This window comes from Arachis stenosperma, chromosome 2, assembly GCF_014773155.1.
Source record: "Arachis stenosperma cultivar V10309 chromosome 2, arast.V10309.gnm1.PFL2, whole genome shotgun sequence".
Taxonomy (NCBI): Eukaryota; Viridiplantae; Streptophyta; class Magnoliopsida; order Fabales; family Fabaceae; genus Arachis; species Arachis stenosperma.
This window is the reverse complement of record NC_080378.1, coordinates 8477847-8504738: the sequence shown is the minus strand read 5'-3', so window position 1 is coordinate 8504738 and position 26892 is coordinate 8477847. Positions and strand designations below refer to the sequence as shown.

Sequence of the window (26892 nt, the reverse complement as noted above, 5' to 3'; positions counted from 1 at the left end):
TATTGGCCCATTTTTTTTGTCAAAGCCCGTTTTTGGCTTTTTTCTTTGTCAAGGTTATTGGATTAACTGTGTGAATTTTTTGTCAAGGTTATGGAGGGCCTTATGTTTATTGATCAAAAACACATAATATATATCATGATAACAAATAAAGATAACTAAGTTGAGTTGGTCTAGTGGTTAGCTCATTAGTCCGCTTAAATAAGTGTCGGGGGTTTGAATCCCGCCTTGTGCATGCGGCAAACCCTTAAATTGGATCTCAGTAATTCTTGTACATCCATGACACTTTTAACACATACAAGCTTTACTTATTTTGTGTATGTAGCATTTTTGATAAAACAATATATAAAATAGCTAATTGCATTTTTTTCAAGTTTGATGAAGCTCTCTGAGATTGTAAGGTCCTGCAAAGTTGTGATCTCCATTCCACATTTGCTCAGCAATTTGATGATAAGCTTTCTCTGTTGGATGAGCAGCATCAAAGATCAAGTATTCTTCAACATTCTCACATAATTCATACTCTTTCACACTTCTTTTCCCTCCACAGCTTTGAAATCCCCTATAAGGACCACCACCACAACATCCTATCTTGCTTTCCTTGAATCCTATTAAATGTTTCAAATAGTTAAAAAAAATGCATATATTAATTATGTTATCTTTAATTGCATGTTTAGTTTATTTATCATAAGCAAACAATTAAGCCTAATTATCAAAGGGGTGAAATTTTAAAAAAAAATTACCATATTTTGAAGGATCTTTTATCCTTTCACTAATGGCAGTGTGGAAATCAATATATGAATACTTGAATCCTTGTAGCTGAGTTTCTAGCTTTTGAAGGAGTTCCTTAAGTGCAACATTGTGTAGCTGAGTAATTTCCATAATCTCTTCAACACAGCCATCTTTATTGATTTTTAGATTAAGTGCTTTTGCTACGGGTAAACACCCTAATGGAAAAAGATTTAGAAATCCAAATTTTCTCCCACCTTTCTTATATATTTCCTGAAAAATAAGAAATCCCAATAAACATATGATTGACCACAATCCAATAATCAAAGTATTAAATAAATAAATATTAAAATTATTACTTATGTGAGTATGTCTCATGTAAAAATAATAACTAAAAATCGTTATACAATTTAATATATTTGATTAAACTTCTTAATATTATGCGTGTTAATATTTTAATTATTGCCTTCGTATAAAAACATATTCACATATTCATATAAGTAGCTATCGAATATTAATCAAGTTTGGAATTAGTTAATTAACTAATTAATTAAATAAATAATTAATTATTAGGTGCTTACTTTGATGACAATAGTCAAGTTGCCTAGAACCATATCCACATAGACTTGTGGAGGGTACTTCTGTAAAATGCTTGAATAAATATTTGGAATGAAAGGAACAAGATAATCATTGGTCCCTATACTAAACAAGTAGATAGCTTTAGATATCAATAATGTCCTAGCTTCTTCATCTCCCAATTTCTGCTTCAGCAATGTTTCAACTTCAATGAAGTATTTGAGTTGGCTACTGAGGTCAATCACCTGAAGAATATAATATAATCACATATATACATATATGAAATTCACCACTAGAGAGCACAATTTTAATTTAAGCATATATATATGGATTAGAATAAAGTATATTTTTTGTTTCTAAAATTTATTAAAAATTTTAAAAATATCCTTAAATTTTATTTTATTTTAATTTTGTCTCTGAAATTTTTAAGTATAATCAAATATACACTTGATAACAAAATTTTCAAAAAGTTAAGGACGAATCTAACAATAATGCACGACAATTATATTTGATTTGTTTATATTAAAAGTTGTTCTTGTGAAGTTATTGTTAAATTGATCCTAATTTATTTTAAAAAATTAGCTGCTAGAGGTATATTTGATGCAAATCAAAATTTTTTGAGACAAAATAAAAATAATAAAATTTAAAATATTTTTAAAATTTTTAACAAACTTTAAAGACAATTTGTCGTATAAGTTATTGCATACCAAGCCTTGATTGGTTTCAACAAGAGCACCAGCTCCAGCTGATGCAAAATTTGCTCCTTTACTATATTGATGGTTACCAATTTGTAAATATGGTGGAATAAACTCCATGTTTGCATATTCAGCTGCAAATGTCAGAGAACAAATCAAACTTAAACTCTATACTTGTATAAAACATATAAGTCACATTTTGTATTAGTCCTTGGATAAATGTTTAAAAATAAAAAAACAAATAAACAAATATATAGAAATAAGACTAAAAAAATTCGTTTTTACATTATATTTTTATCATTTCTAATTCTTAAATGAATAGAAAAATTGACAAATTTTATCATGGAATGAAAAGTTTTTATTTGTATTTTTTATTATAATCACTCTCTTTTTCAAAAATATATATTTTTATTTAAAATATTTTTATTTTGCAAAAGGATTATTAAATGAATTTAGCTAATATAATGTTAAAATTATTAATTGAATTTTTTTATAAGAAATATAAAGTTTAAATTTTAAATATATTTATTATGTATTTTATTAAAATTAAAAATTAAAAAAGCGTACTATCATTATCTTAAGAATTTAGCTAACATCTGTTCTAATAAGAATACATATTAAAATTATCAATTAAAAAAATAAATTTAAAAAAAAATCAAAATTTAATTTCAATGTAGTTTTTGCACATTTATTTAATTAAAAATTTAAAAAATTCTACTACTAATAATAATAATCTTATTAGCATATATATATATATAAAACACATTGCTAACTACATCCATAAAACTTTGAATGTATGTTTAGAACATATATTAACCAAATCCTAATTATTATATTACCAATGAAATCTGGGATCAAGCGTCCATCAGAAACTCTTCCAGAGGGGTACTTAAAGGAAGTGAGGCCATAAGGCCAGAAATTAGCCTGCATGTCTGTTGTGGTATTAATGTAGTTGTTGTTCCCAACATCAAACAATGAATCACCAAATATGAATAATGGAACATACTCTTCTTCTAATTCTGCCACACAAATTTGGCCATGGCTTATGGCCAGGTTTATTGCATAGCCAACCACCAAAGGTAGTAGTAGTTGAATCCTTGATGAACTAATTGCCATGCTCATTTTTTTTTTTTTTTGGTTCATGTATGTACCATTATATATATATATATATATATATATATATATAGTATATATGTAGCCCTATTTGTTTATATAGGGTGTATGAATTTTCAGAACTTGATATCATAAAAAATCTACTTGCTGATTTAAGCCAATACGTAAGTGTATTCTGAGTCCCATTTTTTAATTCACTTTTTGTCAATGTTCTTTGGCATGTGTACTTTTCAAAATTTAAACTGTATATGAGAAAATTACATTGGAAGTAGTGTTCTATATGTATTGTGATTATGAACTGGTAAAGGAGTGGCTAATTAAGGAAGTGAAACAGAGGAAAAATTTGAAAAAAGTTTACAAAAGTGAAAATGAAAATGTGAGTGGGACGCCCACAACTGAGAATTATAATTCTGGGGTAAGCATATTAAAGTCAACTTATATGACTTCGGCCATAAAACTGATATGCAACTATAAAACTGGTATGCAACTGATGCAACGGAAACTGTTTTTTAGAGGTAAGCATATTCAAGTTAACTGTACTGATGGCTTTGGACATAAGACTAGTATGCAACTGATGCAACGTACTTGGGTATATATATATAAAACAGAATATGGTTACAGAGGCTAACTATTATCACTAACTAACTAACAACTAGTGGTTGAAGTTGCAGGTAAATGATGAATTTGAACAATACTGCATAAAAGGGATAGTAAGAACACTTCAAAGGGTGACATTGATTCAAGAACATTAGTAAGAAGTGTATTAATTAGAAAAACATATGTGGTGGAGAGACAGAGACGGAAAGATTGAGATTGAGAGACAGAGACTAAGAGACAGATATTAAAATAAATCTCAGTATTCTGTTTGGTACAAAGTGAGAGACAAAAATTGAAATAAGAATAAAACTCTAATTTAATTTATACAAAAGATAAAATTGGAATTAATTAATTGAAATGAAGATATTTTAGGTATAAAATGTTATTAAAGTTTCAGTCTCTATCTCTAAAAATTTTAGTCCCTGTGTCCCTATTTTTTGGAGGTACTGAAATACTGAAAGTTTAGGGACAGAGACAGAAATTTTAATACCAGTCTCTAAACCAACAAACATGATATTGAGTTTCAGTCTCCCAATCTTTGTCTCAATACCTCAAAACAAACGCTACCTAAGTGACGGATGTTATAGTTAAAAGGGAAGTTTATGCATTTTGGCCATGGATTAAACAAGTGTAAACCATTCGTACTAAAAACTTAATTTTTGCATAGGTGTTTTTTTTTTTTTTCATATCATATTATAAAATCACTTATCCCAAAAATTTATGATAGAAGAAGACAATATAAATAATTATATCTTTAACAAATAGCACACAAATATATATTATGAGACTAAGGACTAAAAGAAGGTGATAATAAATTGCATTGTACCATAAAAGCCATAACCGTTTTTATTTCATTGAGTATATGGAATTACAGGGTTAAACAGCACACAAAACATATGTATATATGAATAATACATACATTTTATTTAATTAACCAAAAGACAATGCAAGAATAACAAAATAAGTTGGTAAATCAAATAATGAGGAGATATATATCTCTTGAAGATTATTATTATTGAGATGAGAGTTGAAAGAGTGTGTTGAGATTATAAGGCTTATTGAGAGTGTAGTTGGCATCCCAAATGAGGTGAGCAAAGTACTGGCTAGCTTTATCCGTAAAGTGACGAGCATCAAAGAAGATATAATCATTTGGATTGTCACATAATTCATATTCTTTGATCCCTTTGTTCCCACCACACGCATCAAATCCTCTTAATGGTCCACTTCCACAACATCCCCCACTTCCTCCTTTGAAACCTTCATTTTGATTATTCCAACATATATGCATTTCAATTAAGGGCATATACTAATAATAATTATTGTATTTTAAGATTTTAGCATTATATATGGATAAGTGGTGCTGTACTTGCTTTATAATTATTATTATGTCTACGTAGTTTAAAAGCTTTTAATTGAATTTTTATATTATTTTAAATTTTATAATTAAATTTTTGTTGTATCAAAAATTTTAGAATTAACAAAATATTTTAAAAATGAAAGGACATTCGGGTTTACAAATTTAGTACTTAAATGTGGGTGTCCTTAATTTGAAAATTTTTTTTTTGTTAATTTTAATATTTTTTGTATGACAAAAAACTAATTATAAAATTTAAAATAAAATCTAATTGAAAAATTTTAAGCCATAAGAACTTAATTATAAATGTAGTGAAATTATAGAACCTAATAAAATTAATAATTTAATCTAAACTAATTCTAACTTTGATCCAGCTAATCTGCTCAAGTCACTGCCAAAAAAAAAAAAAAAACTATTTTAAAAGTCATTAAACAGTTATTTTAGTGGGATATTTTTTTATAATCAATTATAAAAAATATTTAATAATTAAAAAATATATTTAACTGTCATTTAATTATTAAAAGAATTTTATTACAATATTTTTATTAATTTTTTTTATAATCAGTAATAATAAATGTCAATTTTAAGAATTTTTTAAATATAATTGTGCATTATTCAATTGAATCAAGTTAAAAGAACCGCAAGGATGAATAATAATACCATATTTTGAAGGATCTTTGATAACTGGAGAAAGTGAAGCATAGAAATCATGGACTGAATATTTGAATCCATTGAGCTGTTTCTTAAGCTTCACAATCATCTTTGAGAGTTCAATATTATGTAACCTTGCAACTGCTGAAATCTCATCAAAGCATTTGCTTCCATTGTTCTGAGCCCTTATGCTTGGAGAACACCCTATAGGACCCACATTTAAAAAACCAAACTTTCTTCCACCTTGCTCATAAATTTCCTATATATCAAATAAAGTTTATAATTATGAACAAGTTTATAACTAAAGATATATCTACCTAGCAATATTGAAAATATATGTTTACATACTCTAATGGCATTTGTAAGGTTTCCAATGACAAAACCAACAAATTGTTGTTTATCAACCGGCAATAGGCTCACGGTGGAGTTTGCAACATTCAAAAGGCCACCATAATCATTGCTTCCAACATTGAGAAAGTACACAGATCTTTTGAGCAGTGCCTCTACTTCTTCATTTCCTATTTTCTCCCTTAATATTTTCTTTACATTTTTGAAATATTTCACCTGAGTGTGAAGGTCTATCACCTATATATATGTCAACAAAGAAAATAATTAAAAACCTTAGCTTGATTAATATAATATTCTATTACAATCATGCATGGTATGTGGTCCATATCACCACTTGTACTTTACATTCTATATTTCTATGCTTAAATATTTAATTCACAAGTCAAGATATTAAAAAATAAAAAAATTAAAATCAGTCGCTAAATCAATATATATATATATAAAAGATAGTTGTTATAATAAACATAATATTTTTAGAAAATATATCGAAATACCCTTAAAAAATATCATTTTATTACGGAAATATGAGGTTATTACAGATCCTTGAGCAGTTTGAAGCAGAGCACCAGAGCCTCCAGAGGCAAAATTGACTCCATAGGTGAAATCAGGGTTTCCAGGATGAAGATATGGTGGAACCAGTGGCAACTTTGCAAGCTCAGCTACGCACACATTATTAACTCCTCATTAGTCAAATGGTTTATGGATAACATAGAGATATAATTATTGAGCAATGCTAGGGGCCAGCAATTTTTGTGATTGTTAGCCATCAATTAGCCATCAATGATGATTTAATGGTGTGAGATTTCATCCAATGGCTCACCTTTTTCTGCTGGTTACATGCTGGCCAAAATTCAATAAAACTGCTGGCTCCCTAGACTTTTCCATAATTATTTATGTAGTTTTTTTTATTAGCATAAACTTAAAAAAATATTATAAATATGCCTATTTATAAAGATATTTTTAATTAATTTTATAAATTTTTATCTATTAACTACTAATTATTACTGACTTAATTTTTAACTACTAATAATTTTAATAATATTTTAATAAAAAATAATAATATAAGATAAATAACAGAATAATTTTTTTTTAAATTGTAGAAATATAACTATCTATGTTATCTTCTCCTATCCTATCGATTTAAATTAAAAAAAATGGTATCTGATAATAAATGTCAAAAAAATAAAAACCAGTGCTCACCAATGACATCTGGAATCATACGTCCATCAGAAAATCTTCCACTTGGATACTTGAAGAGGGTTATTCCATAGGGAGGATAATTTGCCTGAAAAGGAGTTGTTGTATTGATATAATTGTTGTTTCCAATATCAAATAATGAATCTCCAAATACAAATAAGGATGCATGTTTCTTGGGTAAACATATCTGACCCTCACTTGTTTGGATAATAACAACACTACTCAAAGACAACACCAACAAAAACATTAAACCACCCATATTATCTTTTGTATGCTTTATATATGCTTGGTGTATACATATGTATATATCAATCCCTATCTAAGTGGGTTTATATAGATAGATGAATATAGAAGAATTAATCATTGCAAGGTTATTACTTGTAATAAAAAATGAAAGTACGTGCTGAGAATCTTTCAAAGGCTGCCAGCATATATGTATGGTACAAGGTAAATACTAGCGAAAAATGATGTTTATGTGTGGTCCTCAAGCCCAAGTATATTTTAAATCGTTCTAAACTAATATATATAACTTCAGAATTTGATCTTCGGTTAGAAAAAATAGCATAAAATAAATAAAAAAACAAATTTATATAAAAAAAATCAAATAAATTTTTTATTGATTTAATTATTCTGTTGGTTTTTACAGTTTTATGAAATTTTTAATTAGGTCTTTATACCTTTTTTCTTTTTAATTAAGTCTTTGCACTAATTTTTTTTTATTGAGTCCCTACATTTTTTTTATTTGAGTTCCTGCACTTTTTTTTTTTAGTTAAGTCCTTATACAATTAAGCCAATTACTACTAAGAAAAACCTAATTGAAAAAAAAAATAGTACAGAAACCTAATTAAAAAAAAAGTATAAGAACTTAATTAAAAGTCTTGCAACTATAGGAATTAATAGAATAATTAAACCATTTTTATTTAAATAGGTATATTAGAAATATAATTATTTATATTATTTTTTATCAATTAATTTTAAAAAAAATAGTATCATGATATAAATAAACAAATGAAAGCTGCAAATGCATTAATTAATTTAATTTCCGGCGAATTCATGATTGACACAATAAAAATTAATTACTGAAAGCAAAGCAAATGTAATATATGTAAGCAATTTATTTAGACTATGTCTTTGTTAGCGAAAATGAAAGTTCTGAGAAGCTAAAGGAAATTGAGAATTATCGGACAGTTACTCTCATTTTTATTAAAATGGAGCTATCTATCTCGAGACATTATCATTATTATTATCATTTCTCATTTTGTTAATATATATACTGTGCGAAAGACAATTAATTAAACATCTTTCTTTGACCTAATTTTTTTGGTTGGTTGGCCATGGTATTTTTTATAGTTTGATAAGTTAAGAATTAATCCGTTGCGAATATGAGTTTTATTTAAAAATTTGTCGCTAGCTAATGGATTGCTGTATGTACAAGACGACGAGATTCGAATTCTCAATACTTAAGCGAACTAGTGAGTTGATTCCTCAACCAACCCAATTTTATTTTTTTAACAATAATTGCAAAAAAATTAAAAATTCAAATATTTTTTTTACGTTTTGCATCATCTTTTTCTCATAGTTATGAACAAGGTATATAATATTAGGAAACGTTTGAAATGTACTATGATTTCGAATGTTACAGTAATTTGACTAATTTCAATAATTGATCTTAATTATATATATAATTGTTTATTGAAAAAAGTTGTATCATAACTAGATTAATAATTAAAATTAATTTTACTATTGAACTCAATAATTAAAAACACTAGAAGAACATGTAGAACTTTAGTATACTTAAAATGCATCTTGTAATTTTATCCAAAAAAAAATTGCATCTTGTAATATTTTTAAAATTAAGCACAGCTTCCAATGAGATAGTGACATTATTAACAACATTTTTAGTCAGTGTGTATATGGTACCATGCATAACTGTACGCTTTGAATTTAAAATCATAAATGCTCAATTTCCTTAGCTTCTCAGAACTTTCATTTTTTTTTTCCCTTTTTGCTAACAATCAAGGTCATATATATCTGCAACTGATAGCTAGTCTTCTAGTTGCATTTGCTTCCAGTAACTTTATTTTCAATAATCGATTTTGCAGAAATTAAATTAATTAATGTGCAGCTTGCATATTTATTATTTATCTAACATTGAGGAAGTAGTCATATATACAAAAATAAGGCCCTCAAATTAATTGAAGTCAGGTCATAAAAAAATTTCCAATTTTTATAAAAGGATATTAATTTTTTTAGAAAAATTTGTAATTGAAAGAAAGAGCGAAAGTAGATTGGATACATAGTAAATTTAGTTTGATAAATTTTATGTATAAAAATTGGATTCCTAAGTTTTTTTTATGTATAAATAATTTTTCTGAATTTTAATTATTTTTCAGTATGCTTAAATTTTTAATATTTAATTATTTATTTTACTATTGTGTAGGCAATAATGGATAATACCAACATGGATATAGTTGTTCAAGAATAACAAGAAGAAACTCTTGTTGAAGAAACGCTAATTTTATTCCAGACGAGTCTGCCTCGAGTGAAAATAGCAATAAATCTTTATTGAAAAGTGTTTATTGACAATACTTTAGTAGATATAAAGAGGGAGAAGAATAGAAGGCAAAGTGCAACCATTGTAAGTCTGTTCTTGGTGCCAATCCAAGGAATGTGACTACAAATTTGAAGAAACATGTGCTCTATTATTGTAAGAGAATAAAATTAGCAAATTCAAGACAATCAACAATTGACGAATCTCTTCAAAGACATGGAAAGAATAGTTTAGATGCTTTATTATTTGATGCATCTCACACAAGAAAATTGATTGCTAAGTCCATTCGTATGCATGAGTATCCTTTGTCATATGTGGACCATGTTGCAACAAGAGAAGTGTTTGCTTCAATGCAACCAACATTTAAGATGACGAGCCGAAACACAATCAAGAAGGATATCCTTGAAATGTACAAAGTGGAGAAGCTTAACATAAATAAGATGATGGATGCAAATGATAGTCGAGTGGCTATTACAACTTACATGTGGACTTCTAACCAGGAAAAAGGATACATGGTTGTTACAGCACACTACATTGATAGTTCATGGAATTTGCAAATGCGAGTATTGAGGTAATACCTTAAACTTTGCTTCTAGTATAAGATATGCTTTCTAATGCTTGATGTACTTGTGATATTTTTTTATCTGATATATTTATAATAATTTTCAATTTTACTTATGTTCCTGCTCCTCATTCAAGTGAAGTTCTCTCTAATGCATTAATGAAAGTTTTGTTGGAGTAGAACTTAGATAGAAAATTATTAACTATTCTACAAATGATGTTATGATTGATGTGTTGTTGGGACGTCTAAATTCAAATTATTTGTTGTTAGAGGGTAAGTTATTGCATATGTGTTACTGTGCTCATATTTTAAACCTAATTGTGAAGGATGGTTTCAATTTAGTTAAAGAAACTGTGGATAAAATTCGTAATAGTGTAGTGTATTGGACATCAACTAGTAAAAAACATGAAACCTTTGTGAGTTGGTGTAGTAAGTCAGGTGTTCCCTTTACCAAAAAATTATTTCTTGATTGTATGACTAGATGTAATTCCACTTATGTGATGTTAGAAATTGCATGTTGTACAGAGATGTCTTTGCTCGACTAAAACAAAAAGACTCCAATTATAAAAGTGTGCCAAGTAATGAGGAATGGGAACTTGCAAAAAAAATTTGTGGTAAATTAAAACTTTGGAAACAAAGGCCTTAATATTGTGTCAAAATACGGATTCCCACAAATCCTTAAGCGAATAATAGATCATGTACTGACCAAATTCGAGATTAAAACCCAAGTAAAGTCTTTTTAAGTATAGAATGAAGAGGGGCAAAAGGGTCACACTTGAGCCAATTAAGAAAATCCGAGTTGGCTGGATGGAATTTTTCTTACTGGCACTGTATTAACAGATCAGTAATCACTTCTAGCTTGGGCACTCTTCTAGACACTTTCCTAACTCACTCTATTAGTGACGATGCGAAAGAAAACTTTTCTTTTGACCCTTCTTCTTCTGTAACATTGTAATTTTTTGCATCAATGAATTTGTCCACATACTCCCTAGCAGACTGGGATAGCAAAGAGAAGGAATAGACACCTTGTTGAGATTGTTGGAACCTTAATGTTTCATGCAAATTTTCCAGCTAAACATTGGTTTCATAGTAAATAAAAGTCCAATTTTTTTATAGTTAATGAAAGTCCATTTTTTAAAAAAATAACATACCATCTCCGCCTCCGCCTCTGCCAACCAATCCCCCGAGGTGGCGTTGATTACACCGTCCCCTGCGCATGGTAACCGCGACGCCGCCCCTGCTGTTACCTCCCCAGGCAGTCCCTTCAACATCCTCCGCAGCATCGACCGCCCGCATTAGAAGGTCGTCACCAATACCTGTTTTGAAAAAAAATAAGAATAATTATAAAGAACTAAAGTATTAAGAACTATAAAGAACTAACATATGCCAGAGAAATCTTTCAACTATCCGAATGCATGTTTGCTCTTAATAGAATTATGAAGAATAAGTGGAAAGAATCGAACACATGACTACGTTGGAAACAAAGGCCTTAATATTGTGTTAAAATACGGATTTCCACAAAACCTTAAGCGAATAATAGATCATGTACTGGCCAAATTCGAGATTAAAACCCAAGTAAAATCTTTTTAAGTATAGAATGAAGAGGGGCAAAAGGGTCACACTTGAGCCAATTAAGAAAATCCGAGTTGGCTAGATGGAATTTTTCTTACTGCCATTGTATTAACAGATCAGTAACCACTTCTTAGATACTTTCCTAACTCACTCTATTAGTGACGATGCGAAAGAAAACTTTTCTTTTGACCATTCTTCTTCTGTAACATTGCAATTTTTTGCATCAATGAATTTGTCCACAAACTCCCTAGCAGACTGGGATAGCAAAGAGAAGGAATAGACACCTTGGTGAGATTGTTGGAACCTTAATATTTTATGCAAATTTTCCAGCTAAGCATTGGGTTCATAGTTAATAAAAGTCCATTTTTTTATAGTTAATGAAAGTCCATTTTTTAAAAAAATAACATACCATCTCCGCCTCTGCCTCTGCCAACCCATCCCTCGGGGCGTCGTTGACTACGCCGGCCCCAGCGCATGTCAACCGTGATGCCGCCCCGGCCCTGGCCCTTGCCGTCGCCTCCCCAGGCAGTCCCTTTAACATCTTCCGCAGCATCGACCGCCCGCATTAGAAGGTCATCTCCAACACCTATTTTGAAAAAAAATAAGAATAACAATAAAGAACTAAAGTATTAAGAACTATAAAGAACTAACGTATGCCAGAGAAATCTTTCAACTATCCAAGTGCATGTTTGCTCTTAATAGAATTATGAAGAATAAGTGGAAAGGATCGAACACATGACTACATTGGAACAAAGGCCTTAATATTGTGTCAAAATATGGATTCCCACAAAAGCTTAAGCGAATAATAAAAAATGTATTGACCAAATTCGAGATTAAAACCCAATTTAAGTCTTTTTAAGTATAGAATTAAGAAGGGCAGAAGGGTCACACTTGAGTCAGTTAAGAAATTCCGAGTTGGTTAGATGAATTTTTTTTTACTGGCACTGTTTTAACATATCAGTAACCACTTCTAGCTTGGGAACTCTTCTAGACACTTCCCTAACTCACTCTATTAGTGACGATGCGAAAGAAAACTTTTCTTTTGATCCTTCTTCTTATGTAACATTGTAATTTTTCGCATCAATTAATTTGTCTACATATTCCCTAGCAGACTGGGATAGCAAAGAGAAAGAATAGACACCTTGTTGAGATTGCTGGAACCTTAATGTTTCATGCAAATTTTCCAACTAAGCTTTGGGTTCATAGTTAATGAAAGTCCATTTTTTGTATAATTAATGAAAGTCCATTTTTCAAAAAAATAACATATCATCTCTGCCTCCGCCTCTGCCAACCAATCCGCCGGGGCAGCGTTGACTACGCCAGCTCCAGCGCATGTCACCCGTGACGCCGCCCCGGCACTAGCCCCTGGGCGTCGCCTCCTCAGGCAGTGCCTTCATCATCCTCCGCAACATCGACCATCCGCATTAGAAGGTCGTCCCAACACCTGTTTTGAAAAAATTTAAGATTAACAATAAAGAACTAAAGTATTCAGAACTATAAAGAACTAACGTATGCCAGAAAAATCTTTCAACTATCAGAATCCATGTTTGCTCTTATTATAATTATGAAGAATAAGCGGAAAGGATCGAACACATGACTACATTAGAAAAAAAGGCCTTAAGATTGCATCAGAATACGAATTCCCACAAAAGCTTAAGAAAATAATAGATCATGTACTGACCAAATTCAAGATTCAAACCCAAGTAAAGTCTTTTTTAAGTATAGAATGAAGAGGGACAGAAGGGTCACATTTGAGCCAGTTAAAAAAATTCGAGTTGGCTAGATGGAATTGTCCTTACTGACATTGTCTTAACAGATCAGTAACCACTTTTAGCTTTGACACTCTTCTAGACACTTTGCTAACTCACTCTATTAGTGACGATGCAAAAGAAAACTTTTCTTTTGATCCTTCTTCTTATGTTACATTGTAATTTTTTGCATCAGTCGTCCACATACTCCCTAGCAGACAGGGTAGCAAAGAGAAAGAATAGACACCTTGTTGAGATTGCTTGAACTTTAATATTTCATGCAAATTTCCCAGCTAAGCTTTGAGTTGATAGTTAATGGAAGTCCATTTTTTGTGTAGGTAATGAAAGTCCATTTTTTTAAAAGATAACATACCGAGATCTCTGCCTCTGCATCTGCCTACGCCAACCCAGCCCCCAGGCCATCGTCGACTACGCCGCCCCCGGTGCATGCCACCCCCGATGCGGCCCCGGCCCCTGTCGTTGCCTCCCTAGGCCCTTGCTGTCGCCTCCCCTGGTAGCTCCTTCAACAACCTCCACAGCATCGGTCAACATTATTAGAAGGCCGTCCCCAACACCTGTTTTAAAAAAAATAAAAATAAGAATAAAGAACTAAAGTATTAAGAACTATAAAGAACTAAAGTATGCCAAAGAAATCTTTCAAGTATCAGAATGCATGTTTTCTCTTAATATAATTATGAAGAATAAGTGGAAAGGATCAAACACATGACTACATTGGAAACAAATGCCTTAAAATTGTATCAAAATACGAATTCCTACAAAAGCTTAAGCGGATAATAGATCATGTACTAACCAAATTCGAGATTAAAATCCAAGTAAAGTCTTTTTTAAGTATAGAATGAAGAGGGGCGGAAGGGTCACACTTAAGCCAGTTAAAAAAATCCGAGTTGGCTAGATGAAATTGTCCTTACTGGCACTGTCTTAATAGATCAGTAACCACTTCTAGTTTTGACACTCTTCTAGACACTTTCCTAACTCACTCTATTAGTGGCGATGCGAAAGAAAACTTTTCTTTTGATCCTTTTTCTTATGTAACCTTACAATTTTTTACATCAGCTAATTTGTCCACATACTTCCTAGTAGAGTCTGATAGCAAAGAGGAAGAATAGACACCTTGTTGAGATTGCTGGAATCTTAATGTTTCATGCAAATTTTTCAGCTAAGCATTGGGTTCATAGTTAATGAAAGTCCATTTTTTATATAGTTAATGAAAGTCCATTGCTTTAAAAAAGAACATACCATCATCTCCGCCTCTGCTTCTGCCTCTGCCTACGCCAACCCAGCCACCGTTAGTTACGCCGTCCCTAGACGTTGCCACCCGCGACGCCCACCGCTGCCATCTTTTCAGGGTGGTTTTCCACAAAACTTATTTTAAAAAAAAGTAGTAGTAGTAATAATAATAATACTAATAATAATAATAATAATAATAATAATAATAATAACTAATCAGTCAGAACTCAAACATAATAAAAATAACAAAAATCAAGACAATAAGAATCAATAACCATAATTGAAAAAATAATAAGAATAACAACTATTAGCTCAATCAATAACAAAACCCATTTTTTTCTCAAGAAATAGCAATAAATTGGAATGGAGCATGAAACATCAACTGCTAGAACTTCACTGCCCTCAAGATTTTTCTGTACAACTAGCAATAAACAAAACCCAAGGATAACCAAAATAAGCAATAAAGTAATATTATAGTAATTATCCAAAAAAATACTATTGGCGTAGACCTTATTCAAGAATGACATTTAAAAGTTGGAAGATAAATTGGAAAAGGAAGAAACAGTTGCAATTGACTTTATTTCTTCCATAAGTAGCATTTTAAGCATTGTAACAGACTAATAGGAAAGAGAATTGTACCAGATCCACCAGCAAGTATGAATGCAAGCCCTTAACCTAATATCTTCTGCCTCAAAAATCCCTTTAACAATACAATTGTTGTCTTAGATAAATATAGAAGTGTAGAAAAATAATGATGACACAATTTGATTTTGACAATGCATTTTTTAATGGACATTTAGAAAATCGAGTATACATAAAACAACCTATTGGCTACGCTGTTTAGAACTCTAACCAAGTTTGCAAACTGCATAAGGCAATCTACGATCTCAAACAAGCACCAAGGGCTTGGTATAAGACTCTATCCCAAACATTGAAACAGTTTACTTTTATACATCTACTTCTGATGTTGCCTTGTTTATTAGAAAGTCATCTGGGTCAGTTATATATATGATTATCTATGTTACTGATATTATTATAACATGTTCCAATCCTATTGAAATTGATGATTTAATTGTTGCATTGAATAACAAATTTTCTTTGAAGGATTTAGGCAAATTTAATTACTTCTTGGGCTTGGAAGCTGAATTTTTGGACAGTAACAAACTCCTACTTACACAAACAAAATACACTAATGATTTGCTGTAAAGGGCAGGGATGTATCAATCTAAACCTATGCCCACTCTTATGGTGTCCTCATTAAGATTACACAAGAATGATTCAGAGGTGTTTGAAGATCCAAAGAAGTATAGGTCCATTATAGGTGCTCTTCAATATCTGACTATAACAAGGCCAGACATGACCTTTGCAGTGAACAAGTGTTCTTAGATCATGAGCAGACCTACGGTTGAACAATGGAAAGCAGTCAAGTGAATATTGAGATATCTTCAAGGTAGTATGAATCAAGGAATGATATTTAGCAAATGCACTGACTATCGAATTATTTCTTTTGCTGATGCAGATTGGGCGACAAATTTGGATCATAGAAGATCTGTGAGTGGATATTTGGTGTTCTTAGGGAGTAATTTGATAGCTTGGAAGTGTGGAAAACAGTCTAAGATGAGCAGATCAACCATGGAAGTAGAGTATCGTGCAGTTGCATCAGCTCAAACGGAGATTATGGCAATTCAGAATCTCTTAAAGGAACTACAAGTACCACAAATGATTACACCTATTATTTACTGCGATAATCAAAGTACATGTAGGCAGCAAATCCAGTTATGCATAGCAGATGTAAACATCTTGAAACTGACCTGCATTTTCTTCGGGAGCTTGTCAACCAGAAACAAGTATTTGTTGTTAATCTGCCGATACAAGATCAAGTAGCAGACCTATTGACTAAACTATTGTCGTCTAAACTTTTTGATCGCTTTAAGTCCAAGCTTAGGTTGGGAATCAAATCCCAACTAAGCTTGAGAGGGGTGTTAAGGGAAGAGATTAGTGATGTGTGTGATAAGTTAACTAGAATTAATTAGAATCAGTTTGAATTAGTTATAATTCTGTTAAAAAGAATTTAGATTTCTATTAATTAGTCATGCTGATGCATCCCTGGAATATGTATATATGGAAGTATGCTATATTGTAATAGGTGTGAATTACATATTAAATATAGAAGTACATTCAGTTTCCAAATCTCTGCATATTCTCTGCATAAAATGCAATTCTTCATTCTTGGGTATACCAAGAACATTTACCGTTTCTATGATTTATATATAAATCTAGAATTTAATCCCACACAAATCTAAAAAAATTTGTTTGTGAAAGAACCTATTAGAGATATAATTATTTATGTGTCTTTTTTTTATCAATTTAATTTTTTTTAAATAATTTTATGATATAATATCAAAATTTTTATGAATAAAATGATTTTATGGCATTGTGTCATTTCTTTGTTGACTCTAAGAAATAAAGTTTTAGCATAAAAAAAAAGAAAAAAACAAATTCTATTCAAAATTTATAAGAATCCAAAAAAATTTTTATGTGAAGGAATATAGCGTATTAGAAATATAATTATTCATATATATCTTTTTATCCATTAAAATTTTTAGAATAAGTCGTTTGATAACTATAAAAATATTAATGATAATACTAAAAAACAGTTAAAATTTATTTTAATTATTTAATATTTATTAATTATTTTAATAATTAATAAATATTAGATAAAATAAATTATGACTAATTTTGACTAAATTTTTTGTATTATCAAACAATGATAATAACGTAAACCATTTTATTTCATTGAGTATATAGAATTACACGGTAGGACGCAAAAGGGCGGCTAAATGCAAAACATATGTATATAAATTCGGATGATTCCGAATTATGCATACATTTTATTTAATTAACCAAAAGACAAGAATAACAAAATATATAACTCGGTAAAGCAAATAATAACGAGATATTATAGATCTCTTGAAGATTATTATTGTTATTATTGAGATGAGAGTTGAAAGAGTTGTTTGAGATTGTAGGGCTTATTGAGAGTGTGGTTGCCATCCCAAATGAGTTGAGCGAAGTGCTGGCTAGCTTTATCGGTTGGATGACGAGCATCAAAGAAGATATAATCATTTGGATTGTCACATAATTCATATTCTTTGATCCCTTTGTTCCCCCCACACGCATCTCTTCCTCTGTATGGCCCACTTCCACAACATCCCCCACTTCCTCCTTTGAAACCTTTTGTTCAATTTCCACCAAAAATCAACAATTATATATATTTTTACTATTATGTTACGTGTATACTAAAATTAGTCATTAAAATTAATTATTAGTATAAAATATATATTAAAAATAAATTAAATTATATGTATTTATATATAAATATATTAATAATTAATTTTAGTAGCTAATTTTAGTATATAAATAATATTTTTTATATTCTTAATATTAATTCCAAAACATTATGCAATTAGTCACCAAAAAAAAAAACATTATGCAATTCAATTAGTGACCATATATAATAATAATACCATATTTTGAAGGATATAATATAACTTGAGATTGTGCAGCATAGAAATCATGGAGCGAATATTTGAATCCATTGAGATGTTTGTTAAGTTTCAGAAGCATCTTTGAGAGTTGAATGTTGTGTAGCCTTCCAATTGCTGTGAGTTCCTCTAGGCATGTTCTTCCATTATTTTTCAAAACCCTTACTGCCGGAGAACACCCTATATAACCCACATTTAAAAAACCAAACTTCCTTCCACCTAGCTCGTAAATTTCCTATATAAATTAAATAATGTAACTTTATTAGAATCACGAACAAATTAAGGTTTAATTATTTTATTAGTTTTTATAGTTTTATTAAATTTATAATTAATTTTTAATATTTTTTAATTAAATTTTTATACTATTTTTAATTTTGTAATTAAGTTGTTATCAGTATAAAAAAAATACTAGAATTAATAGAATATTTTTTTATAAATTAAAAATACCTACAATTAAAAAAATTTAATTAAATCTTTAATCACATATTTTTAAAAGAAATATTCTGTTAATTTTTAATTTTTTTAATATAAAAAATATCTAGTTATAAAATTAAAAATAATGTAACCAGAATTCAATTAAAAAATATAAAAATTTAATTATAAATTTAATAAAATTATAAAGAACAATAGAATAATTAAACCATAAATTAATTAAATAATTAAAAAATATGTTTGAAATACTTACTTTAATGGCAATTGTAAGGTTTCCAATGACAAAATGAACATATTGTTGTTTATCAACGGGTAAGAAAGTGACAGTGGAGTTTGAAACATCCAAAAGAGCACCATAATCATTGCTTCCAATGTTGATCAAGTACACAGATCTTCTTATCAGTGCCTCTACTTCTTCTTCTCCTATTTTCTCCCTTAATACTTCCTTTACTTTCTTTAAATATCTCACCTGAGTGTGAAGGTCTACCACCTATATATATATATACATCCAATGCAAGAAGAAATTGAAAAGATTATTATATAATAATGCTTTATTCCAATCATGGTATGGTCCATCACTACTTGTACATATCCATTTACATTCTCTACCTTTTTGTTTTTTAAAATATATTCCCTGCTATATATTCTAAATAAAACATATAGATTTTGTCACACTCATTTCAAAAGTTTAAACTGATAGAAGAATGTAACATTAATGGTTATATTTTTAAGCTCTCTTTTTAGATTTGTTTGATTTATTATTTTTTTTTTCACTTATAAAATTTACCAAAAATTGAACTCTTGACCTTTCGAACATAGAACTCTAATATCATGTCATAAAACCACTCCTCCCATATATAAATTAGTTAGGAAAATAATTAACTCCTATTTTATTCATTTTCTCATATCTATTGTCACTATATTGTCATGAGATGATTAGAGTGAAAACAACAATCCCACATGTTGGTTCCAATCAATACAATTAAAACTTCTAACCAGTGGCACATTATGATTCAAAAGGTCACACACAAAAAAAAAGAGAAAATGTACATGATATTTTAAGTAATAAAATATATCAAACTTAATTTAATTTACATATAGTTATGTACTAGAAATATCCTGAAAATAAAAAAATTTTTTATAACAAAATATGTCAATTTTTATATTTTTTAACTAAATCGGAGGGTTCGATTAATCTTTTATGATAAAAAATTAAGAAAATATAATCAATTAGTACGTTTACTATACATGGAAATTTTTCAAAAAATTTTAATATTAAATCGGAGGCTCTATTTTTTTTGACGTGATAAATTTTTTTATTTCAAAGTTTATTAAATATATATATAGTTTGATTTTTACGTACTTCTTAAAAATCGAAGAGTCCAATTTCTGCGCCATAAATTAAAATGTATCATTTAATTATCTATGGGTATATATGTAAAATGAGCTTACATATCCTTGAGCAGTTTCAACTAGAGCACCAGCACCTCCTGAGGCAAAATTGACTCCATAGCTGAAATCAGGATTTCCAGGATGAAGATATGGTGGAGGCAGAGGCAAATTTGCAAGCTCAGCTACACATACACGTCACACAAAAAATAAACTTGTAATAAAATATGACGTTGAATGAGATCAATCTGATTAACCTGTGAAATAAATAGATTGATCCATTCAAATTTTTATAATTCTTTTTTTCTATAAAAATATTAACCACTATTTTAATAATTCATTTCAAATATTTCAGATTTTAATCCAATCATGTATTAAAAAGGTAAAAAAATTTGGTTCAAAGTTGATATTTTAGTCTAAAAACTGATTTCTTTTAGTTTTTAATTAAAAAATTATTTACTTATATAAAATATAACAAATTAAAAAAAAAAACCAGACTTACCTATTGTTTAGCAAGACACACTGTTAATGATATTAAAGAGTAAGAATAACTATTTGAGAAATGCTATATAGCTAACAATAATTTATATTCATATTAAAATGTTTGATATATAATAAATATATCATTTTTATTTATATTTATCAAAGTTTTGCACACATAAATTAATATAATTTACACTCATATTTTTTAAAATTTATATACATAAATTAATAAAATTTATTTATTAAAAATAATTTTATATTCGTGCTAATCAAATGATGACCAAAATTATTAAAATATATATATATATATATATATATATATATATATATATATATATATATATATATATATATATATGTGGTTTGTTTACATGATCTAAATTTGAGCAATCCTTTATCCAACAATAGTCAATAAATAAGCATGTTAGCAAGACACCAACATTATTATGATGACTACACAAAAATATTGATAAAGAAATTCATGCATGCATGCATGTTATTGTTCTTTGCAATTAAATCACCCCGCAAATTAAAAAAAGGTAAATATTAGTCAAAAACTGTGAAAATTTATTACTTTTAACTTTATTTAATATATTTATAATGAATAAATTTTAAATAAAATAAATTTAAATTATTTAAGTTTATTATTTTTTATCTTTCTAATATTATCGATTAAAAATTTATTCAGGGGGTGAAGGAATTTGTGCTCACCAACAACATCTGGAATCATACGTCCATCAGAGAATCTTCCACTTGGATACTTGAAGAAGGTTATTCCATAGGGAGGATAATTTGCTTGATAAGGAGTTGTTGTATTGATATAATTGTTGTTTCCAATGTCAAATAATGAATCCCCAAATACGAATAAAGCTTCATGCTTCTTGGGTAAACATATCTGAGCCTCACTTGTTTGGATAATAAGAACACTACTCAAAGAGAACACCAACAAAAACATTAAACTATCCATATTATCTTATGTATTCTTTATGCTTTGTGAATACATGGATATATGATCAACCCCTATATATAGATAGAATACCCATTGCAAACTTCTTGTATACTTTTGTTAGCAAAGTAAAAATGAAAGTTCTGAGAAGCTAACAAGAAAATTGAGACTTAATAATTATTATTTGGGCAAAGTATATTTTTTGTTTTCGAAGTTTGACAAAAGTTTTAAAAATATTCTTAAATTTTATTTTGTTTTAATTTTGTCTCAAAAAATTTTTATTTGCATTAATTATACCATGACTACTAATTTTTCAAAAATTTTAAGACCAATACAACGACAATTTCATAAAACAATCTTCTAACACAAGCAAACCAAGTATAATTTTCATACATTTTTGTTGAATTGGTCTTAAATTTTTTGAAAATGTAGCTATTAAGGATATATTTGATACAAATCGAAAATTTTAGGACAAAATTAAAACAAAATAAAATTTAAAAATATTTTTAAAATTTTTGCTAAATTTTAAAAAAATATATTTTACCCTTATTATTTTGTCTTACAAAAAACCGTTTCTCATACAATAATATTTGAAATAATTATGTTTAATTTGATACATTAAATTACATCAAATATGATGAAAGGATATATACTCAAAAATATTTGAGAGATTATATTACGGCACAATTTTTTACAAACATATACTTAGAAAAATAAAATATCTCTATTCTTTAAACTACTTAATAATTTCACATTTAAGTGATTTTTTTTTACTGGAAATTTTTAAGAGAAATAAAAAGGAGTTATAGAAATCGAATCAGTTACTCGAATTTCATATAAACTTTTAAAAAATAATGTGTTCATAAAAGATATAGCTAATACGTAATCATGTGTTATTTATTAAAAAATAACATAACTAATTGTTAGACACATAATATTCTAAATATTATGAATTCACTTTTCTCGAGTTAAAATTAATAAAAAGAAGTACATAAATAATTATATTTTTATACAAAAAATTAAATTTATATTTTGTATTGATTTTTTTTGGGAGATAGTAAAAATCAAACTGGTTATTTCGGTCATAAAAATTTAATATTATGTTATAAATTTATTTTTGTAAAAAATTTAAATTGATAAAAAGAGATAGTAAATATTTATTATATCTCTGATTTTGGAATCATATATTAGTTTTTTATTTCATTTTATAAATAATGGAACTTGTTTTTATTAGGGCTAATAATTGCTTGTCGTAACCACCTTTCCAAAGGCGGCCACAGCATATATATGTATTTACGGGTACCAGTCGAAAACTAGCAGAAAATGTTGTTTATGTTCTACACTTTAGACTCTCTCATTGGATATAGAAGTTGTGATCAATTTTACTAATAGGTATCGTCTCACATATATATGACTACTTCCCATGTTAGATAAATAAATGCAAGCTGCAAATTAATTAATCTAATTTCTTGAAAATGAAAACTACTGCAAGCAAATGCAACTAGAAGATTAGGGGCTCGTTTGAAAGCTTCAAAACTCTTTTTAATTTTTAACTTATAAAAAGTAATAGTAATAGTATTAATATAAGGTATAAATTTTAAAATTAAATTGTAATTTTTTAAAAATTTATTTAAATATTTATAAAAAAATTTTAAAAAAAATAATTTTTTTCATAATAAAATATTTTTATCATATTTTTTTAAATAAATATTTTTAAAATTAAAAAATCAAATATTAAATAATTTATTTATAAATTATTTTTAATATAAATATTTATTATTTGATCTATTTTTTTAAAAAGAATTTAATTAAACTATTCACCTAAATTAGACCTAAGTATATTAGTAGATATAACCTTATTAATTATAAAACAACAAAAATAAGAATGAGTTTGATTTGTGTTTTTATTTTTTATAATAAAAAATAAAAAATAAAAATGTAAACGAAAGGCACTCTAAAATTCTAACGAGCTAAAGAGTAAAATTGAGCATTATTTATGATTTTAAATTTCAGTGGCGGCGAGCGTACCGTTATGCATGGTACCAGATACACACTACCTAAAAATGTTGTTAATCACTACCTCATTGGAAGTTGTGTTTAATTTTTACTAACAGAAAAAGATGATGCAAAAGGTCAAAAAGTTTAGAATAATTTATTTTTTGATGAAAAAGTCCAAGTACTTAATTATTGGTCATTCCAGAAGTTTAATTAATTTTCTTTCTCACTACATATATTAACAAATGAAAAGTACAATGAGCCAATGAAATATTTATATAATATGTATAATAGAGGTTTAGAGAGTATTAAAGATATAATTATTAGTGTTATTTTTTCTCATCAGATGAAGCTTTTGGGATGAGTAGTACCATGACATGGTATTAAAACTTTAGATTTAAAAGATCAAGAGTTCGATTCTTGATAAACCTAAAAATTAGTTTAAATTTTTTAGAAGATGTTTATTATCCCTAATACTCGGATTATTCTAGATAATATAGACGATGTTCATTTTGTAACTCATATAACCTATTGTAGATATTATACAAATAAGCCATTATCTCCCTAGCAGGACTCATTAACAAAATGAGAAATAATAATGTCTCGTGGTAGCTCCACGCCTCCATGCATTTTATTAATAAAATGGAAGTAGCTGTCCGGTAATATGCAAAGAAAAGAAAACAGGGGGCAGAAGTAGTAATGGTTTATCGTGACGAGTTTCATTAAATTGTTCATTAGTTGCAGGCCCAGCAAAAATTTCTTAGCTCCAATTTATAGAATATTCCAGTAGTAAGTGTGAAGGAGAAGAGAAATTCATTTTATATCAAAAAGAATAAAAAGAATAAAATGGTATATAAGATGAAAGATCGTAAATTTATGAGAAATTGTATAGAACTTTTAGTTAGTTAATATTAATCTTTCTTAATTCTAAAAACTTTTATATTTTGGAGAATTAAAATTTAAAATATATAATTTAGGATTTATAATTAATAAAATAAAATACTTTTTTAATCTTTAACGTTTAGTCTAAGATCTAATTTCATTCTTAATGTTTACAATTTTCTATTTTTATTCTAAACATTATATTTTGTCCAATTTTGGTTATTTAGTCAAAATTTTTTTTTCAAAAACATCTTTTTTTTATTGTTATCTTTTTTTCTTTTATTATTCTGTGACTTTCGTTCTCAAATCACTATAGCTACTATCACCATTATAATTACAATTTTTGTCGTTATTAAAAAAATATAATAAAAAAAATGATGTTTTTAAAAGATTTTTTATTTTGATCATAGAATTAAAATAGGATAAAATAAAATAACAATAAAATATTTTAATTTTTAAAAATAAAATTAGAATTTAGTCTAAATAGTAAAAATTAAAATAATATTTTATTCTAATTAATATTACTCTAAATTTATTAATATTTTTTTTTTGTATGTATATTTTTTTTTGTTAGATCCAGGTCCAGAACTAAGGAAATACGGGTCTAACCTGGTTCCGGATCCAAATTTCAAACTTCTTCTCTTTTGTTGTGTGTGTGTTGGGCGCTACTCTAACACCTTTGAACTTCCAAGAGAACCTTTATCTACCGCGAACATGTCACCGTCACCGGGCCGCTTCACCCGCTAGGCCGGTTCTTTCTCGTGCTCACATGGCTGTCGCGACCGTCATTGGTTCCGCAATTGTCGGTCTTTCCTTTGCTTCGCTTCTCTGGTTCCATTGCAGCTTTGGTGACACTTCCACACCGCCGTTTGCATCGCCGTCCACCCCGCCATCTGCCGGTTGCATTGATTTCTCTTGCCATCACAGATGATTACCCCTTTCATCGTCGATTTGCTGCAGCAGAGTCCTCCAGTACACCTCGCAGTTTGCTATCACGGTGTTCCACGGCTGCTCTTGCTTTGTTGTGATACTATGACTGTGCACGTCTTCTCCCTGATTGAGGAGTTGAAGCGAATTTACCTGTCTTCTTTTGTTCCGCCATGCTGCCGTCTCTTCCCTCTTTAGGATTTTTGATATTTCTCCCGATGGATGCTGGTTCCAATCCTTGCTGAGTTTTCCGTTGAGCATGAGGGTGGCCACAAGGTAGGGCAGTTGATTCTCTTCCCGAGGTGTCCATGTGAATTTTTCACCAGAGACTTCCTACTTCATCTCTACAATATCCATCATAATCGGATTCACTTCCCCCAAGCTACCTTTCAATTTCAATGTTTGGATTTAAGGGTAAGCAGTCTAATTCTATCACAACATTGCTTAGTCCTAAATTACTTATTATTATCATTGAATTTCTTATAGCATTTGCTTCTGCCGCCAGTGCTGAACATGAAGCAATTATCTCTGCTGCTCCCAACAGAAGCTTTTTATCTGTGTCTCTGATCACAACCGCGGTTGCTGCCTCCCCTGTGCTTGCTCTGAATGCTGCGTCAACATTAACTTTTAACCAACCCTCTGGCGGTGCTCTCCAGGTAATGTGCCTTACTCTCTCTGCTAATTCTGTGTTTGTTGGTTATGTCTGATTGTATGGCTTTTCTGTATTTCAGTTCTCCTGTTCTGGCTTTCATGATCGTCAACTTAGGATTCACCTCCTCTTTTTGGTATATTGCTCTATTTCGTGTCTTCCAAATCTCCCAGCATAAAACTGCAACTCTACTAATCTGATGTCTTGTTCTTTCCCTACGATTTGCTTTATCTTCAAAATGTTTTCTAAAAACCAATTTTCAAAAGATGAGACTGTCTCTTTTGTTAGAAGGAACTGACATTGCGCTCCAAACCAAGTAGCTCTAGTCCACGGGCATAGTAGAAGGGTGTGTTCAGTAGTTTCCTCCTTCTCATGACAAATATGACATATTAGTGTCTTAGTTAACTTCCTTTTGTGTAAATTAGAGTTTACTGGTACAACATTTTGAGAAGCTTTTCATAAAAACATTTTAACTTTTTGTGGTACTTATAACTCCCATATACCTTTTCATAACTCTCTCCAGTCTGCTCTAGTTATTGAGCTCGAAGGCTTTAATAGTGTACATGCCGTCCTGTTTATAAGGCCAGTATAAGAAATATTCCCTTTCCCTTAAGCTGACAGGTGTCTGAAAGATTTTTTGAATCATACATTGAAAAAATTCTGCTTCAATCTTAGCTCTATTCCATCCTTCTCCTCTAATTATTAGCTC

General features: G+C 29.0%; 3 protein-coding genes across 3 annotated transcripts; all 3 read right to left on the bottom strand.

Moving 5' to 3' along the window:
• Nucleotides 1–366: 366 nt before the first annotated feature.
• On the bottom strand, nucleotides 367–3110 carry LOC130962475 (GDSL esterase/lipase 1-like). Its single transcript, XM_057888682.1, has 5 exons — nucleotides 2834–3110; nucleotides 2007–2128; nucleotides 1305–1544; nucleotides 738–996; nucleotides 367–602 (listed from the first exon to the last, which is right to left on the bottom strand). The coding sequence occupies exons 1-5, from the start codon at nucleotides 3108–3110 to the stop codon at nucleotides 367–369; spliced, it is 1134 nt and encodes a 377-aa protein (XP_057744665.1).
• A 1589-nt stretch (nucleotides 3111–4699) lies between these two features.
• On the bottom strand, nucleotides 4700–7513 carry LOC130957550 (GDSL esterase/lipase 1-like). Its single transcript, XM_057884399.1, has 5 exons — nucleotides 7258–7513; nucleotides 6595–6716; nucleotides 6058–6294; nucleotides 5719–5968; nucleotides 4700–4961 (listed from the first exon to the last, which is right to left on the bottom strand). The coding sequence occupies exons 1-5, from the start codon at nucleotides 7511–7513 to the stop codon at nucleotides 4717–4719; spliced, it is 1110 nt and encodes a 369-aa protein (XP_057740382.1). The 3' UTR covers nucleotides 4700–4716.
• A 10411-nt stretch (nucleotides 7514–17924) lies between these two features.
• Nucleotides 17925–25513, bottom strand: LOC130962474 (GDSL esterase/lipase 1-like). The gene is made up of 6 exons (XM_057888681.1): nucleotides 25377–25513; nucleotides 21496–21710; nucleotides 20365–20486; nucleotides 19166–19402; nucleotides 18463–18715; nucleotides 17925–18169 (listed from the first exon to the last, which is right to left on the bottom strand). Exons 1-6 carry the CDS (start codon nucleotides 25511–25513, stop codon nucleotides 17925–17927), a joined length of 1209 nt encoding a protein of 402 aa, XP_057744664.1.
• Between the last annotated feature and the right edge of the window lie 1379 nt (nucleotides 25514–26892).

Excerpts from the sequence above, each read along its gene's own strand:
- LOC130962475 (XM_057888682.1), bottom strand. The coding sequence starts at position 3,110 with ATGGCAATTAGTTCATCAAGGATTCAACTACTACTACCTTTGGTGGTT. Across the intron at positions 1,545-2,006 it reads TTGAAACCAATCAAGGCTTG|GTGATTGACCTCAGTAGCCA; the intron begins GTATGCAATAAC and ends TATATTCTTCAG. Across the intron at positions 997-1,304 it reads ACTTGACTATTGTCATCAAA|GAAATATATAAGAAAGGTGG; the intron begins GTAAGCACCTAA and ends CTTATTTTTCAG.
- LOC130957550 (XM_057884399.1), bottom strand. The coding sequence starts at position 7,513 with ATGGGTGGTTTAATGTTTTTGTTGGTGTTGTCTTTGAGTAGTGTTGTT. Across the intron at positions 6,717-7,257 it reads TATGATTCCAGATGTCATTG|CTGAGCTTGCAAAGTTGCCA; the intron begins GTGAGCACTGGT and ends ATGTGTGCGTAG. Across the intron at positions 4,962-5,718 it reads CAAAGATCCTTCAAAATATG|GTTTCAAAGGAGGAAGTGGG; the intron begins GTATTATTATTC and ends ATCAAAATGAAG.
- LOC130962474 (XM_057888681.1), bottom strand. The coding sequence starts at position 25,513 with ATGCAACCGGCAGATGGCGGGGTGGACGGCGATGCAAACGGCGGTGTG. Across the intron at positions 20,487-21,495 it reads TATGATTCCAGATGTTGTTG|CTGAGCTTGCAAATTTGCCT; the intron begins GTGAGCACAAAT and ends GTGTATGTGTAG. Across the intron at positions 18,170-18,462 it reads ATTATATCCTTCAAAATATG|GTTTCAAAGGAGGAAGTGGG; the intron begins GTATTATTATTA and ends ATTGAACAAAAG.